Source organism: Salvia splendens, chromosome 2, assembly GCF_004379255.2.
Source record: "Salvia splendens isolate huo1 chromosome 2, SspV2, whole genome shotgun sequence".
In the NCBI taxonomy this organism is placed as follows: Eukaryota; Viridiplantae; Streptophyta; class Magnoliopsida; order Lamiales; family Lamiaceae; genus Salvia; species Salvia splendens.
Genome location: NC_056033.1, coordinates 12,686,711 through 12,705,266, shown reverse-complemented (window position 1 = coordinate 12,705,266; position 18,556 = coordinate 12,686,711). Strand labels below are relative to the sequence as shown.

At 36.9% G+C, this 18,556-nt stretch overlaps 1 protein-coding gene across 1 annotated transcript; it reads left to right on the top strand.

Moving 5' to 3' along the window:
• The first annotated feature begins 971 nt into the window (after nucleotides 1–971).
• Nucleotides 972–2,449, top strand: LOC121773969. Its single transcript, XM_042170883.1, has 2 exons — nucleotides 972–1,775; nucleotides 1,922–2,449. Exons 1-2 carry the CDS (start codon nucleotides 972–974, stop codon nucleotides 2,447–2,449), a joined length of 1,332 nt encoding a protein of 443 aa, XP_042026817.1.
• The last annotated feature ends 16,107 nt before the right edge of the window (nucleotides 2,450–18,556 follow it).

Genomic DNA, 18,556 nt, shown 5'->3' with positions numbered 1-18,556 from the left:
CGTATTTCAAATTCGCAGATCTCAATCAAATTGCCAAGGGTGAATTATCAGAATTCGCAGCTTTCCGGTGAAATTCCGCCGTCGAGGAAGAAATGGAGACTGCGATCTAGAGAGAGAAACTGGGAAAGCCGTCGCACAGTGGAGGGAGACGACTTTTATTTTTGTGTTTATTACTGATTTTTAAATTTCGTAATTGTAATTTATTTCTCATCTCTAATTTGAATTTTCAATTTGGATTTTATTAGTATTTCTACGCGTCTAGTCAAATCTTCGTAATATGTGGACCCTTGTCCCGACTGTAGTAGGGTAGACGTATTTCGATTGGAACAATTGAGTTATGAATATATTTCTCTAGTTCTAGTACTCCATCCGTTCCTCTACAGTTGAAGCGGAACTTTTGGGCATGGAGTCTAAGAAAATGATGTTTAGTGGATTAAGTAGAATAAAGTAGAAAAAGTAATTGGACTTTTTGAATTTGAATTTCATTATTCATTTGAACTTTTTATTTAAAGTAAACACTATTTGCACAACAAATTCAAATTTATAAATTGTTTATTCTTTTGTTAATTAACCAAATCTGCCCAACATTAAATGATGAATTTTCGAGAGAGAGAGAGAGAGCAGAGAACACATATGCCAGAGAGTAGAGAAGAAAGCAAATTCTTTTTTATTCATCCATTGGTATTGTAACAATACATTAAATTTACAAGGGGGGGGGAATTAAATTGAATGTGGCGCCACTTACACAGGAAGTGCACTTCACATTAATTGCACTCAATTTACAAAGCAGAGAAAACAAAAGGAGCTGTAACAGTACATTGAATTTACTAAGGGGGAATTAATTTGAAACTGGCGCCACTTCACATTCACTGCTATAAATACTCTTCCACCAACTTCAAACATTAAAAATCTCAACCAACAAATGGAGTAAATGCTTTCATTGGCTGTTGAAGTCTTTTAAATGCTCATAAATGGGGCACCAAGAGTATTCCTCAGAATTCAAGAACCAAGTGGTCCAATTCATCATCGGAAGGTGTGTGGGCGGTGTACCTCCTCGTGGCACACTTAAGGAAGCACAACTGAAGTTTACAATCTCCCGGCAAACCTGTACAAGGTGGTGGAATGCTGCAAAGAAACAGCAACAACGAGGAACATCAGTTCAACTGGTAAGTGTAAAAAAAGTGAGGCATTACCCCAAAAGGCTGCATCTGGATGTTGATCTGTTAAAGAGTTTGCATTTCTCCAGAAGGTGCAACCTCTTGAGTGTGGCAGTGGGTTTAGGTTGTTCAAAAATAACAGTATGGAGGTGGGTTAAGGATGGCCTGATTATACCACACACATCAGCCATTAAACCCAACTTAACAGCTGCAAACAAGCTGTTACGGCTGAGATTCACAGTTGAATCATTAGAATTTGACAGAATCCTCAACAAAATCAGATTCAGGAATATGCACAACACTATACATATTGATGAAAAGTGGTTCTACATGACTAAAGGAACTCAGAGATTCTATCTTGCTCCAGGAGAGCAAGAACCTCATAGAACATGTAAAAATAAGAAGTTCATATCCAAAATAATGTTCATGTGTGCAGTTTGTAGACCATTGTTTGGTGTTCATGGTGAAGTGTTGTTTGATGGAAAAATTGGAATTTTTCCCTTTACCAAACAAGTTGCAGCCAAGAGGTCAAGTAAAAACAAGCAGGCAGACACTATGGAGACAAAACCCATAGAGAGTATCACAACAGATGTGGTGAGGGAATGCTTGATCAATAAGGTAATGTTTGCATCTCTTTAATGCATTTAATTTATGCACATAAGCCATTACATACCAGTGAGCCTACATTCTCATGCCACACTGTTAATAAATGGTGTAATGTTGTGCAAATGGTGATTTTATGCATGTCACATTATTGAGAACAGATATTACCTGCCATCATAGCCAAGTGGCCAGATGGGGCAACTAAAGTTCTCAAGATACAACAAGATAACGCGAGACCACACATCAAAGACAATGACCCAGCTTTCAGAGAAGCTGCACAACAAAGTGGTTTCTCAATCTTAATTGTGCAACAACCACCTAACTCACCTGACACCAATGTGAATGACTTGGGTTGGTTCAGAGCAATACAGTCACTACAAACTCAGACTGCATGCAATAATGTGGATGACTTAGTGAATGCAGTTGAGAAATCATTCCATGAATTACAACCAGAGACTTTGGATAATGTTTTCCTAAGTCTTCAAGGCTGTTACATGGAAATTATGACAGTCCAGGGTCAGAACAGATACAAGCTGCCCCACATGGGGAAAGCACTTTTAAGGAGGATAAATCAACTTCCACTGAATCTAGAAGTTACAGTGGAACTGGTTATGGAAGCAGTAGCTTATCTGAGAGACCAGGGGAGCAACCATGGATTGGAGTCAATATCCCAAGCCTTAGGATTATGAATGTATAGAAGAAGCACATGGTGTTTTTTTGGATAGACTGTCAATGTGCATGAATGATGCATTTATTGAAGGAACATGAATGCACATATCATGCCATTTTTTGTGTTTTGAAATGACTGTCACTATGCAACAATTGATGCAATCTGTGTTTTGTAAAATGATGTAAATGCTGCTACAATGATGCATTTTGTGTTTTGTAAAAGGATGTAAATGCTGCAACAATGATGCATTTTGTGTTTAGTAAAAGGATGAATGCACATATCATGAATGCACATATCACCAACAAATTCACTACATCAGTAACCCCAATCACAATCAGCCACCAAAGTCACAACATCACCAACAAATTCATAATCATCAGCAACCCCAATCACAATCACCACCATCAATAATGACATACACTAACAGCCCATAATACAATAATCACAGATCATAGATCACAATTGGAAATCAATTCTGTTAAATGAAGCATTAGAAAGATCTCACCCATATCAGGAATTAATGCATTTCTCCCACAACGCCTTTCCAGCCTCAATGACGCAATATCTCCTTACAAACTCTTCATCCGACATAGAGGTGGCATCGCCTTCATCGCCAGCCTTGCATTTCTCCCACAACGCCTTGCCAGCCTCGGTGACGCAATATCTCCGTTTAAATTCTTCATCCGACATAGAGGTGGCATCGCATTCACCCCCCGATAGGACTCCACTCGAGGAGGCGCCGCCTTCACCGCCAGCAATGTATCTGGTCGGGGTGGCGCCCCCTTCACCGCCAATTACGCCTCCAGTCGGGGGAGAGTCGCCAACGCTGCCGGCGGGCTCGCCTATGGAGGAACGACACACGTTCCACCATAGATGGTGAATTAACCCTTCATCATCTTGAGATCTACGGCGAGAACCGGCCAAAATACGACCTCTAACACGCGACGCTGCGGGAATACGACCTCTTCCCCGAGAAGCGGCCGAAATACGACCTCTACCACGCGACGGTGCGGGAATACGAATGATGTGAGGGTTAATCCAGCCGTCTCCATCGGCGAGGGGGCTGCGTGGCTGTCTCCGATCGTCTGCGTTGGCGATGTGCGACCGATGCATTGTTTGGGGTCGGTGAAATTTGTGAATCGACGACGCGTGAGATGAGAGAGAAGAGTACAATCGACGTTGTGAGTGAGAATAGGAGGGTGGAACCTTGATTTGGTGTTCGAATTTCAGAGGGAGCGCCGGATTTTATATCTATGGTTTCCAGATGAAAGAGATGAAGAAGAGAGAAGGGGGAGCGTTTTTTGTTCAAGAGAGATAGGGGAATGCGGCGTGTGATAGGGAGAATTAGGGTTGGGGAGTATTTTTTTAATTGTGTAATTAACTTAATTAATTGTGATAAGGGGTGTTAATTAAACCAGCTAAATCACCATTAAATATGCTGATTTTTTCCATTTTTAGAAACGACTCAACTATGGAGGAACTTCCCGAAATGGAAAAACGACTCAACTATAGAGGAACGGAGGGAGTACTAGTTACATGCGGATTTCAGGTTTCTATATGCTTGCTCCGTCAACGAATATGTGTTCTGTTTTTCAATTTTAGTTCGTCCATAAATGAGAGTTTCAGTTCACTTTTATCATAAATGGTAATAAGGTCTCACATTCCACTAATTCATTTTACTCACATTTCATTTAAAACTAATATAAAAGTGAGACTCATATTTCACTAACTTTTTTTCACTCACTTTTCTTAACATTTCTTAAAATCCGTGCCACCAAAAAATAGAACTCCTAAGGGCATCCACAGTGGGGCGGACGATAGGCCGCCCAATGCCTCGGGCGTGCCATCGTCCGCCACTGTGGGTGCGCGGACGACGGACGATGCGTCGTCCGCGCCCTAAGCTTAGTCCGCGGACGAAGTGCAGACGATAGGGCATCGTCAGCGACATCGTCCGCCCACTGTGCGCGACGCAGACGATGGTGCGGACGATGCAACGCGTTTTTGTTTTTTTTTTCAAAATTTGTCTATTTAAACCTCGATTGTCATTCTATTTTTCATACGAACATTTCTCGCATCTCTCATTTCTCTCATCTCGCACATTTCTCCATCTCTCACAAACCAAAATATAATTATTAATTTATAAACGAAATGAATGTTTTTCCCAATTTTAATGAAATGTATTAATTTTATAAATGAAATGAAGGTTTTTCCCAATTTTTGTAGTTATTTAAATATTCAAATAGAAGAAAATTCTTAGGGCGCCCCACTGCAGGTGGAAGGGCATGAGGATAAAATGCTGACGTGGCGGTGCATAGGGCGGGCTTTAGAGCGCCCCACTGTAGAAACTCTAATAATGGACAGAGGGGGAGAGTAAGTATCGATTCTGAACTGAGTTCTAGGAAACTAAATTTAAGCTTTGATGCTAAAGTATGGACCGCTCATTACTTGATTATTAAATAATTGAATTAAGTGTTGTTAAGGATGAAGTTCCTTAACTCGTAGATTTTGCGTCGAACGTCGTGGGAGCTTTTGCCCGTCGATCAATCCGGCGTCAAAATTAGGGTTTTGTGCATTTTGCACGTTTGAAAGGAAAGAGAGTAAGAGAAAATAAAATAGAATGATAATTGATATTTCTTGAATGATCGAACTAAAGAACAATGTCCAATATTTATAATAGTGAATACTAACTTAATGAGCAAGACAAAAGATATGAAAAAGATATGCAAATCCATAATTAACTAACTAAATAATAATAATAATAATAATAATAATAATAATAATAATAATAATAATCGTATCAACTTCCCCACGGTTGAAATCCACCTTGTCCTCAAGATGGGCACCATGAAGCAACGATGAGTGTCGAGGAATCCTCCTGGGTCAAACATACACCGAATAGTTGAGCGTCTCCCTATATCAATGCGTCCATGAATGCTCAAGCATAGAGTGTCATTTTGCGGAGGAATCAACCGGGCATCGGCGTCGAGTGATGTTGATCGATGATTCATACTTGCGACAACCCTGACATGAGATGAATTACTCAATAATTTCAGCGATGCGTTGTCCACAATGAAACTACCCAAACCAATCTGAACTTAGGGAATCTTGAATCGAGAAGCATTCAATTGTCGCGCGCACTGAATCTCGACGCAACCGAGAACCGGTTTCTCTTTACATGCGGAATCCGGACTGTACTTCTCTATCTTCTCAACCTTTTCAACTCCACCAAAAACAACAGAAGAAACAGGAATCTTCTTGGCAGAATCAGCAAAGCCTTCTTCAACTCGATCACGACCAGTAATCAACGCCGACGGTGGGGGCGGCTGATAGGTTTTTGGAGGAGGAAGCTGCTGGTGGTAGTCTTTTGATGGCGTCGACAGATTGTGGAAGTAGTGCTCAGCCGTTGTTTGCACCGGCGTGACGTAGGCTGGCGCCGAATATTTCAGCGGCGCAGATGAAGCCGTGTAGGTGAAAAAGCGTTGTTGTACGTCCATAACGTCTAACTTCTCGTTTATTCTATTCTCTTCCGGTTGCATTTTAAACTGCCTCGGATGTTCAAACTGCTGACCATAGCCTTGTCGTGACGCAGGATTATCCCAACTCGTTGGTTGGCGAGCAAAATTCCCATCAGCTCTCGCCCTAGGCAAGTCCTACGTCGAGGAACGTCCGACCGCTGGGCCCATCCATGATGGGGTTTTGTTGCAACGCCCTAGAAGGATCATAATAAGAATCTCCCCACGTTTGCTGAGGCGGTTGTGTGAAACCCTGACTGATACCCGTCGTTGAATCCCCAATCAGAGGACGAGACATCGCCGAGTGCGATACGCTAGTCATCTGTGTATAGACCGGAAACTGGTGTGCTCTGCCCGACGGCAGCTCTGGATGTGCTGAAGTCGAATATACGGTGGTCAAGCGCAGCCATGGCGGGTCCCAGGAAGTGGGCTGACGGGCTTGGTAGGGCTAGTGTTGTGGGTGGAGTCGCCCATCCTGTGGATATGGATATGATGGTTGTTGATCTAACGCTCTGATTGGATGGAGCAGGGGTTGAGATATGGGCTGCTTCCATGGGTGGTAATCCGCCTGCCGGAGTTGATATCCGGTGTAACTGTACGACATGTAGACAACGATTCGGAGGAAGAGCTCACGATGAAAGCACCCATTGTTAAGGATGAAGTTCCTTAACTCGTAGATTTTGCGTCGAACGTCGCGGGAGCTTTTGCCCGTCAATCAATCCGGCGTCAAAATTAGGGTTTTGTGCGTTTTGCACGTTTGAAAGGAAAGAGAGTAAGCGAAAATAAATAGAAGGATAATAGATATTTCTTGAATGATCGAACTAAAGAACAATGTTCACTATTTATAATAGTGGATATTAACTTAATGAGCAAGACAAAAGATATGAAAAAGATATGCAAATCCATAATTAACTAACTAAATAATAATAATAATAATAATAATAATAATAATAATAATAATAATAATAATAATAATAATAATAATAATAATAATAATAATAATAATAATAATAATAATAATCGTATCAAGTGTCATTACATTTTTGTCATTTCTATATAACTTATACATATTGCATGTATCCTTTTATGGTATAGTTCTCTTTTCATTTCTTTTCTTTAATACAAGTGGAACCTATACTTTATCTATAGTATTAAACTACAAGCGTGTGATGTTAATCAGAATTTTGTATGTTTTTACCTGGATTTTGATGCATTTTGTAACTACTAATATAACTCATTATGATGTTTACTTTAGTAGGTTTGGAAGAAAGATGAAGTTCAAATCCAATCTTAAAAAATAGGTCAAATCTGAAGCAGTACATTACCCTCGATCGAGGTCACTCCACCGAGTGAAATGCTAATTTAGTCGGGGTCATGGTGCCTTAGTTTAGGTGTGTGCTCAATCGGTTAACCAACAATGTAGGTTTAGTATGAATCAAATTAACCAATTACTTAGTCCTTAGTGTGTTAATTCAGATTTTCTTTTATTTTTTTCCATATTAGTGAATGTTGTCGAATTTCTATTTTTCTATTGCAATTAGGGGTTCCATAATTAATCAAAACCTTGTGTCAAAATTATGCTTTTTTATGGAATAATGAACTACAAATTTGGTACCTACGTCCATAGGTACTTATGTATAAAAAACATACTCTCAAGCATCAACATATAGGTATAATATCATTTCAAGTTTTTGTTCACTATTTTGACTTTTTTTATGCCATTTTTTCCTTCTCTTTTAATAAAAATTAGTATTACATCTATGCGATACACGGTCCATTTTAGAATGTGAAATACTTAATTTTAAGAAATAGTCAAATAAAGTAGTTGTTATATAAGTTAGAGTATGGCAGAGGTGTGATAATGCAACTAATAATTAAGTTTATATATTTAAAAAGTTAAGGTATGCAAATATAATGAAACTTTCTTATTAATAAATTTAAATATTAAATATATAGTTATTTCATTAAATTACATTACTTTTGTAAATTAAAACACATTAAAGATAGCATTTGGCATATGAATATTTATTTTTAGGATTTATGTATTATGTGTATCGTTTTATATTATTTCAATTAGTATTTTTATCAAATTCATAATATATTATATAATTTATTTAAGTTAAGCCAATTACATAATTTGGTCCACGAAATAAGTAAGATAATTTATTTAAATAACACAATTCAATAAATTAAACACATAATTTAATCTTATCAAAATTATTTATTAATAAAATTAATTTTCTAAACTATTCAATAGAAAGGGACTAACAGAGTAGAATTAAGTAAAAACGCCATTACAAATAAAGAATTGATAAGATATGTACGTCAGTCACGGCTCCATTTTTGTATCTCTCTTGCCATCCATAACGCTGCCACTAAACCGTCCCTTAAATTACTATTCACGGGTTCCACTGTACTTTTTTACTCCATCCCTCTCCGTCCCTTAAATTATTATTCATTCAATTTCATTTTTTATTTTTTTCCAACAAATTCAATTAATAAAAAACACACTTCATTAAAAAATAAAATAACATTACAACATAAAATTTGAAAAAAATTAAAAAAACATACTTAAAAATCCTAAAAAAAATAAAAATACATAATTTAATTTCCTCCACCAAAGTTTGTCCAAATGTGCTTCATTAAATCATCTTGGAGTTGGGCGTGAGAGAAGAGTCACGTGTCCTTGCCCGAATAGACAACCGTTCTTGTATAGACGGATGCACTCCACTTCGAGGCGGACTACTGGCGGTTGAGCTTCCGGGGGCTTCAGGGTTGAACCAATTTTCCACCTCGGGTCCTTTGTCTTGGACAATCATGTTGTGCAAGATTATGCACGTATACATGATGTCGACCATGCTCTCCATGAACCACGTACGAGCCGGGGCTTTGATCATGTTGAAGCACGCTTGGAGAACCCCGAACGCCCGCTCCACATCCTTCCGAGCAGCCCCCTGCTTCTGCGCAAAAAGCGCCTGCTTTGCGTTCACAGGCCTAGTGCACGTCTTCACGAAGGTTGGCCACTTCAGGTAGATGCCTTCGGCAAGATAGTACCTCATTTTATAGCGCCGGTTGTTAGCGGTGAAGTTGATGGCCGACGCTTTACCATCCAAAACTTCGGCGAAGAGGTCGGATTGGTGGAGCACGTTTATGTCGTTGTTCGAGCCGGGGACCCCGAAGTACGCATGCCAGATCCATAGCCGGTAGTCGGCGACGGCCTCGAGTATAACGGTGAGGTGGGTGTCTTTGTGGCCGCTCGTGTATGACCCCTCCATGCCATCGGGCAATTCGTCGGTGAAGGCTGCCCGGACGCCTTTGCAAAATTGGAGCAAGCACATTCTCCCAGTGCTGTCTCCAATGTGGAGGTATTCGTCGAACACATCCGCCGTTTGTCCAGTCGCAAGCTGACGAATTGCTGCAGCACATTTCTGCAGCGTCGTGTGGCTGGGACGGTCGACGGCGTCGAACCTTTCTTGGAAGAACTCTTCCCGGGCCGCCAATGTATTTGCGATGTGGAGAAATAGCGGTCGCCGCAAGCGGAAACGGCTACGGAAGTAGGTATCTCCCTACACCGGGTTATCGCAGAAGTAGTCGCGGACTAACCTTGCGGCGGCTTCCTCCCGGTTACGATGGATGTAAGTCCGGGAGCGTCTGTGGGGTGGGGCGGCTTCCTCCGCCTCCCGGCGTCGATCTTCTTCAAGTGATTCTTCCATTATTTGACGCATTTGCTCATATGGATCCATGAGATCGATTAAATTTGGGGGAAGAATAAAAGAGAGATGATTTGAGATGAAAATTGGAGAGGAAATGAAGATGATTTGAGAAGAATAGATATGTAGTTGTGTGTGAAATGATGATGAATTAGGAGTAGTTATAGAGTAAAAAAATAAAAAATAAAAAATAAAAATTGGAAAACGGCTAGAAAATTACCGTTTTCCACTTTTTAATTTTTTTTTGAAATTTTTAAAAAAATGATTTATTGCGTCAGCATGACGAATCCCACTCGGGGGGTCGGCGAGTGGGCGTCACGCATGGCCTGGGAGCGCGCCACGTCGCGGGAGCGCGTGGCGATCCGGCGAGACGGTGACGGGACGAGACGCTGCAACGCGTCCCGTCACCGTTCCGTCACGGAGTAACGAGATACGGGCCGCAACGCGTTACGCGGGTGGCCTCAACCTTTCTCCGTGTTGACTGCCGCCCCCGCCACACAAGCCGAATTCGTCTTTCCAGTTTGCGTCACCTTCTCTTTCCATATGTAGATATCATTGATCATCTCTCTCTCATCAAAGAAAGAGAACACGCAACCCATCGGCCTCCACAACGCGATACCCTCTTTCCGCTGCTGAGGTCGTCTCCCCTTTTTTCTATATCAATTCTTTTTTATTACTACATAATAATAATAATAATAATAATAATAATAATAATAATAATAATAATAATAATAATAATAATAATAATAAAATTTAAAATATTTTGTACTATGATTCTCACTCGCACGACCATGTTGAGCATTGATTGACAGTCACAAGGGGAGATTTGTTCCTTCCGACAGGAGATTTGCAATGCATTAATTCCACAATGGTTTTGTTCCTCCGACACACAACATATACCCACCGTTGCGGATTCCTTCTTACTGTCGGTGGTCAATTATGGATTTTTTACCTTCTATAGTTTTCATATTTAAATGCAATTCTGTTTTTTTATATAAATTCGCGTTATTTACATGTATATTGAGATTTTAAGAATACTTGCTTATGTATATAAAAAAAAATGTTGGTTATGGGGTGCAGGTGTATATTCTATTGATCGATATAGTATTTCGATTTATATTATTTGTCGCTTTATACACTTTATTGAATTTGGGTTGGAAACAAATCAGTTGCTCATATTCGCCACAGACACGAAATTATTTGCAGGGCTCTTATTTAAAGCACTACTAACTAACAACATGTTATTTTTCTAATTTCAGTTTGTAATGACTCCTATTCTCGGAAAATAGTAGTGATTCCGAGTTCACATTGTGATTAAAGGATTGGAGAGCACTAATGCGTGATATAAAACGATTCTGAATAGTTTAAATATTAATTAAAGTAACGTAGCCCAGTTAACCTCATATCTCAATTTATAGCATAGTTATAATTAGCTTCCTAAATAAGATATGGTGCATGATGCGACGATAAATTGCCTCCATCTCGAATTTATTAACCTCGCATATAGGCCTGTAAATTTAATCAGCGGGTTTCGGGTATACCCGACCCAAAACCCGAAACTATGGGATCGGGTAAGGGTTTGGGTAGTTAATGTTAGAATTTTTCAGATTTAGGGTACATGACTAATACCCGATTAATTATGTATTTGTGATAAATATTTTTATTTAGTATAGGTTGCTTTGACATTTTATTATTCTATTATCTCGACTTTAATACTTCTTTACATTCGTGTTATGTTCGTGTTGCATTGGTTATGTTCATGCTGCGTTAGTTATGTTCTTATTTGTTATCTTTTGAAAATATATAGTTATGCTTTCTCCATTTTATTTACATGGTCATTTAATGTCTTAAAAAATATTTTAATCTCTTTTATATTTCAATTTATGCCAAAAATTTCTTTATTTTAAAAGTAGTCTATTTGTCTAATGTCTATTTTATATAGAGAAAGCTATAGCATTATAAATTTAGAATTGAAGTTTAGACTTTTAATAATAGTCAATAAATAGTAGTATTGTGTTATTTTTAATAATTTCTATTCTCATCACAATATAATTTATATAAAAGAATAAATTTGAAATATAATAATTTCGAGTTTATGGGCACTCGATTAGTTGGGTACCCGGGTACCCGCATCAGGTATCAGGGTACCCGAATTCACATACGGATCAGGTATTGAGTATGATATTTTTGAGATTTCGGATTCGAGTACCCGCGGGTACCCGAATTTGTAGGCCTACTCGCATACACCTTATATGGAATGTTAATTAACTTAAATAAGATCTATCCGGAATTAACTTAAAAGGTTCAACATGGGGATATGAGTTGGCAGTGAATAATGATATTACTATTATTACATCCATTCCATAACCATAGAATATCTAAGACAACACGAAAAATAATACATAATAGATAAAATAAGAGAAATATAGTTAAAATGGTGTTATTAATAGTCAGATTCACGTTATTGTCAGTATTTAATGATGGGTAGTAATAATATATGTTAAAAATAAATTAATATAAACTTTTTCATAAAATAAAAATAAATTATTTTTATGGACGTAAAAGAAAAGTGTCTCAGAGTAGAATAGTAGTACTCCGTACTTAATACTTTGACGTTAGTGATTTCGCTTGCAAATTGGCTGAAAAAGATAAGACCCACGTGATTTATGAGAAACAGACAGCTCTATAGCTTAATCGCCACTGGCATTTTAATTATATAAACTTATAATGAAGGTCTAAAATTTCCACTAAACATAGCTTATTTAATAGCGACGGTGAGTGTTCATCAAAAACACACCCAAATATATTATGAATTATTTCTCTTAGCTCTAAACTAATTCCCCATTTGGTGAAATTAGAGTCCAATTTGTTAATTTTTTGTTTGAAATTATTAATTGTTAGAAAAAGTAATCTTTTACTTTTTAGATACTATTATTTTTATGCTTAAATACAAGAAACTACACTGTGTTTTGTTTTCAATTTAGGGAAACCTCAAACTTTATTTTTTCAGAGCTCCCAATGATTTATGAAGTGGACATTTTATATTTTTATTTGCCTACAAAGAGACTTGCAACTTTTTCAAAATTTTGTTATTTAATTCCTCCGCATTCAACTAACTAACCTTGAAATTTGATATACTTAGTATTAACACCCGTATTATGCACGAGACATAAGATTTTCATATAATGAATACTAATATCAATGAAACTATAGAATATAAGAATTCGAACAAATAGAAAGGTTAACAAAAATGTAAATCATATCCTACTATAAATCAATAATTTATTCCTTCCTAATAAATGAAAACATTTCAAATTCAGTAAACAATTTTATACCTTTTTAATTTATGATATAAGTGAAGTAAAATAAATGACAAAGAAGAGATGTGTGACTAATGATCAAAGAGTGTGAGTTAGTTAGAATACAATACAAAGAAAGAAAATATGTGTGAGCTGAGATCGAAGATAAAGAATTAAGTTATTATATGAATATAAGGGTTTAGGGTTAAAAGATGGTGAGTTAGTTAGAACACAATACAAATTATTACAAGAAGATATTTTAGCAACGTCCGATCTTCAAAAAAATTAATGTTAAAATATTTATATAAGTACATTTAAGAATTAAATATATAGCTAGCATACAAAATTTAAATGCATTACATCTATTTATACTGTATTTTATAATTTGAATAATTGAAAGTATTATCTCTATCCAAATAAACATGAAATATAATTCATTTTATTATTTATCCTAACAGTCAAATTTCTAAAATTGTTAGAATGTTGTTGCATCTATCACAATATTCATTGTAATAAACTAATAAAGCAAATGGATTTTGTAATTTATTCTTTTTGAAGAATCGAAAGAAAGACAATAAGAACGGTATCTTAAATAAAATTAAATCAAATAATAATAATAATAATAAGAAATAATAATAATTGCTAGGATTATGAAAATCAATAATATATTATCCTAATCCAAAATTAAACATATTTGATTGACCGGGGGATTTGATTAACCTAGCTTTAAAGTATAATAATAATTATATAATTTAACATAAATTCTATTAAAAAGAACATTAATTATATACTACTACTATAAGAATCTATGCTACATTAAAAGCTCAAAATTAGAGCCCAATTAGTATACACTATGTTAAGGACCTAAATCCTTAACGTCGATTTCCACACAAAATAAAGAAACGAGATGTCGTCGTTGTCGAGCGCCCAACGTTGGGTCGTGACTTGGACGGCAAAAAGGGGCGGTTGAGCGCGAGATTAGCCTCGTCGGCAACCTTAGGAGATGTTTCTTGTTTGCTACTCAATTGAGCCAAAATAACGATAGTTTCATATATTGATTGAATGAATATTATGGAAGACTCCACACATATTTATAATATGTGTGGATACAAAAAGATATGCTAAATCCTTATAATATCTAAACAAAGAAGATATGCTAAATCCCTATAATATCTAACAAAATAATAATAGTAGAAATACTCGTATCAACTCCCCCACGGTTAAAATTCACCTTGTCCTCAAGGTGGGAACCACGAAGCAAAAAGGAGAGTTGAAATCAGAAGCTTCGGCGTGGCAACTCCTCCTGGATCAAACACACACCGAATAGCTGAACGTCTCCCTTCTTCACCTCCATAAAAAATCAACAAAGCTAGACTAATGTGGTCGTCCAAATTCAACGCTAAAATGGAAAGTTCTGCCACACAGTCATGAATGCTCAAATACGGCGTGTTATTTCGCAGAGGAATCAACCTTGGATCGACGTCGAGCGATGTTGAACGTTGATTCAAACTTGTAACATCACCAACATTCAAATCCTTATAGACACAAGCACTTTCGTGGAAAACAGTGTAATCACCACCTCCTTCCTTACCCCAACAATGTTGAACATCATGAGGCGACTCTCGAGCAACATTAAATGATACTATGACCTTCACTTCACCAATAGAACCATTCTCCTCTTTATCTTCTAGCAATGTCTCCTCCTTTTCACCAATCTTCTCATCATATACCCCAACGAGCACTTGCGGTGACTTATTGTCGTTCTTGACAATCCCTTTGTTCTTGACGAACTCTCCAGGGGACTCGTTGTTTGGAACATCAAGAGGAGCGCCATCATTGTGAACATCGGTAATGTCATTGGGAACATCATCACCGAATACTATCGTGGGAGTATTATCAGTTTTCTCTTCGGCTAAATTCTCATCTTGAATGTTCTCCTCAAACTCCTCCACATCATCCGCATAACAGAGAATGCGTTGTTTACACACATGTCCCATCACCCATTTCTCGGGACAGTGCCAGCAGAGACCCAACCTGGACCGTTCTGACTTTTCCGCCTGGGAGACTCGTATTAGCGGCAGGCGTGGCTGCTCCAGAGTTTGACTGGTCACACGTGCGGGCTGACTGTACAGGTCCCGCGTTGGCTTTTCGGTGGAGTAGCGGGGCTGGTGGGAGGCGGGCTGGACTCGCGCTCTCACCTTCTCCCGAGGGCGAGGTCGGTCCCAGCACGTCTCTGAGCGTCGGGGACGGTCAACGGTCAGGTAGTCGCTGTGACACCTCAACCCCTCTGACGTATACTCTTATAATAAATAAATCCCTTATCATAAAAGTAATCAATACACGTGTCTAATTCATAGAACACCCATATTATATAAGTTCAAACCAACACTTTTCTGATACATATTTCAAAATATCATGTAAAGTAGTGGAACCCTCTCACCACTCTATATACTATACATTTATCTACATGCAAAATGATGAGGAGGAGAAGGTTGCCAATATGCGTCAGCCGCCGAACCTGATAACACGTGGAGTTCCTATGACCCATGTCAGTCAAAACTTTACTGTTATCTTATTCCTGAAAAATTTAGTGGTTTATATGAGCCACAACTCAGTATATATAAATTTCCACATTTAATCTCACATGATACAAACATCAAGCATATTCTTTTATCAATACATATAATCAGAAACAATATATAACATAATTTAAAAACAAACCATTTCATATGCATATGCATATGCCACTCTATTCAGTTTATTATTCTGTAACAGTCAAGCCTGGTATCTGCCCGGGATTCCTCTATGATTGACCCGTAGGTCCCATTATGATTTGGACTCATAGGTCCCTCTGTATTTTGACTCATAGGTCCCTCTATATTTGGACACATAGGTCCCTCTGTATTTGGGCTCATAGGTCCCTCTGTATTTTCAGATCCAGTACAAGGCTGTCACAGATCCTCTTTAATCACATGATTCATGTACTTTCAATACCATATGTAAAACATCAATTACATATTTCTATCATATAATTCATTTACAACATCATATTCATTGCACCAATCACATATCCATATCATATTCCACTATGTATATCAAATAACACATAATCAAATAGAATCATATCACATAATCAAATCATTCATTTTGTTTAACACCTAGCAAGGAAACAAATAAAACATGTAAAATTAAAAGTGTGATTTATACACACCTGATTAAAGGTAATCTAACCGAATTCCAAATTCCTCTTCTCATTCTACAATCTTGTATCTGTCGAATTCACATGCTCCCATTTTTCTTATCCACAAATATTTCTTTTGCACCGCTTAAATCTAAAATGAAATTTAAGTTTATGCTTTAATTTTTCATTCTCTCCTTCTTCTCTTTTTTTTTCGAAAAACCTCTTCTTCTTTTTTTTTCGGATAAAACTCCCCCTCCTTCCTATAAATTCATCACCTATATACTACACACGTCAAATGCATGAGACGACATGGCCAGCTCCTCCTCTTATTTTCTCTACACGTGTCCCACTTTATAGCCAAGTACATATAACTATATCAAAGTAAACAAGCTACATATATCTAAATACATTAACAATTAAAATATTGAATAAAAGTTCTAATACAAACACATTCACGTATATATATAAAATATAGTTTTATTAGTTAACTATTTAATCGGTATATACATTTATAGTACACATAATTAGTTTAATTATCCTGAACATAGTTTTAATATAATACCATATTTTATAGCAATCCATTTATATATCTATACTTCCAATAAATATAAATGCTAATATGTACAATAAAGCATATTTTGGGTCATGGATGTCACAATTCTTCCCCTCTTTAAGAATTTTGTCCGCAAAATTCATTTCTTTCTAACATCTATATAATTCTCTCTGACTTTGCATCTTTCTGTTGGTGAAAAATATTACTAAAATATAATCATGTCTCCATAGATAGTAATTTGCGGACCTCTGCTAGACATAAAAGATAGAATACCATATAATCGTGCTGCATCTCTGGCGTGCTTTTCAGCTAAGTGATATAACGAAGAACGCCATCTTATAGGTAAGAAATGTGCTATCGGTGACCTTGTAGGTACACATTGTTCTGCTTTAACCTGTTGACATGTCAAACACCTTGAAACAAACTCTACGACTTTCTTCTTCCTCTTCGACCAACAATAATACTTTAATAATGATGTTATTTGCATATTTGTAATCACTCTGCTTGACTTGTAACTCAAAGTATCTGTAGCAAATTCACCTTCTTAAGTTGGTATTTGATGGTGCAATCATATTCTGTAAGAAACTCCATCCAATGTCTTAGCCTTATATTCAACTCCTTCTTATTCTTCAAATATTTCAAACTCTCGTGATCAAGCAGAATTCGACTTAGTTCTCCATACAAATAATGATGCCAAATCTTCGAAGGAAAACCACACTGTTAAATCCAGATCAGAAATAGAATAAGAAGCTTCATGTACTCGTGATTGTCCTTGACGCATAAGTAATAAACTTTCCATTTTTTTAATAGAAGAAAACCAAATCCATGTTGTAGTGCATTACTGTAAATAACATAATATCATGTACATATGGAAATAACCAATATAGATGACATAGTCAATCAATGCTTTAACTCATTAAAACTGTTTTGACTTGCTTCACTCCATATAAGAGGAGAACTCTTCCGTAATAACTTCTTCATCAATTCAACCATAATCGAGAATCATTCTCAGTTGACAAATACTTCAATATTTTGTATAACCATTTCTATTCTTCAACCTGATACCATGCGTCCCAATAATACCATATGATCTAGCTAGACTCACACTTACCCAACCTTGCAATAAGATATTTATCTCGCAAAACTTGTAATACTGACTGCAAGTGATTAACATGCTCATCTGTACTTCGTGAAATATAATAGTAAGTCAATAAAAATAATCACTAAGTGATATAGGAATGGTTGAGAGACTTTGTTCATCAATGCCATAAATAATTGTAGGTGCAATAGTTAATTTGAAAGGCATAACCAAAACTCATAATGGTCGTATAGAGTTTAAAATGGTGTCTCTGCAATATTCTCTTTAGCTATCTTTAACTGATGGTATCTTGATCGAAAATCAGTACTCGAAAACAGTTGCATACCTTGAAATTGATCAATAAGTCTTCTATTCTCGGTAATAGATATTTATTCTTCACAGTCACTTGATTCGACTTCCAATATTGTATATATGGTCGCAGTGTGTCGTTTTTCTTCTTCAAAAATAATATTGGTGCTCTCCAAAGTAAAATATTGAGTCATACATATCTCTTGTCTGACAACTCTTGTAACTATTGATTCAACTCTTGAAACTCTAATCAAGACATTTGATAATGATGAATATAAATATATGTAGTACCTGGTAGTAACTCAATAGTGAAGTTTGTCTCTTGATCAGGTGATACTCCAGAAAGATTTCCACTTCGAATAAATTGAAAAGTCGATGTAGCTAATATAAGACAAGTTGCAATTGGTTGATACCATTAAATATCCCTCGATCTTGTCTCGATGATTATATTACCATTTCTTTAACATGACAAGCTGCCTTAGTT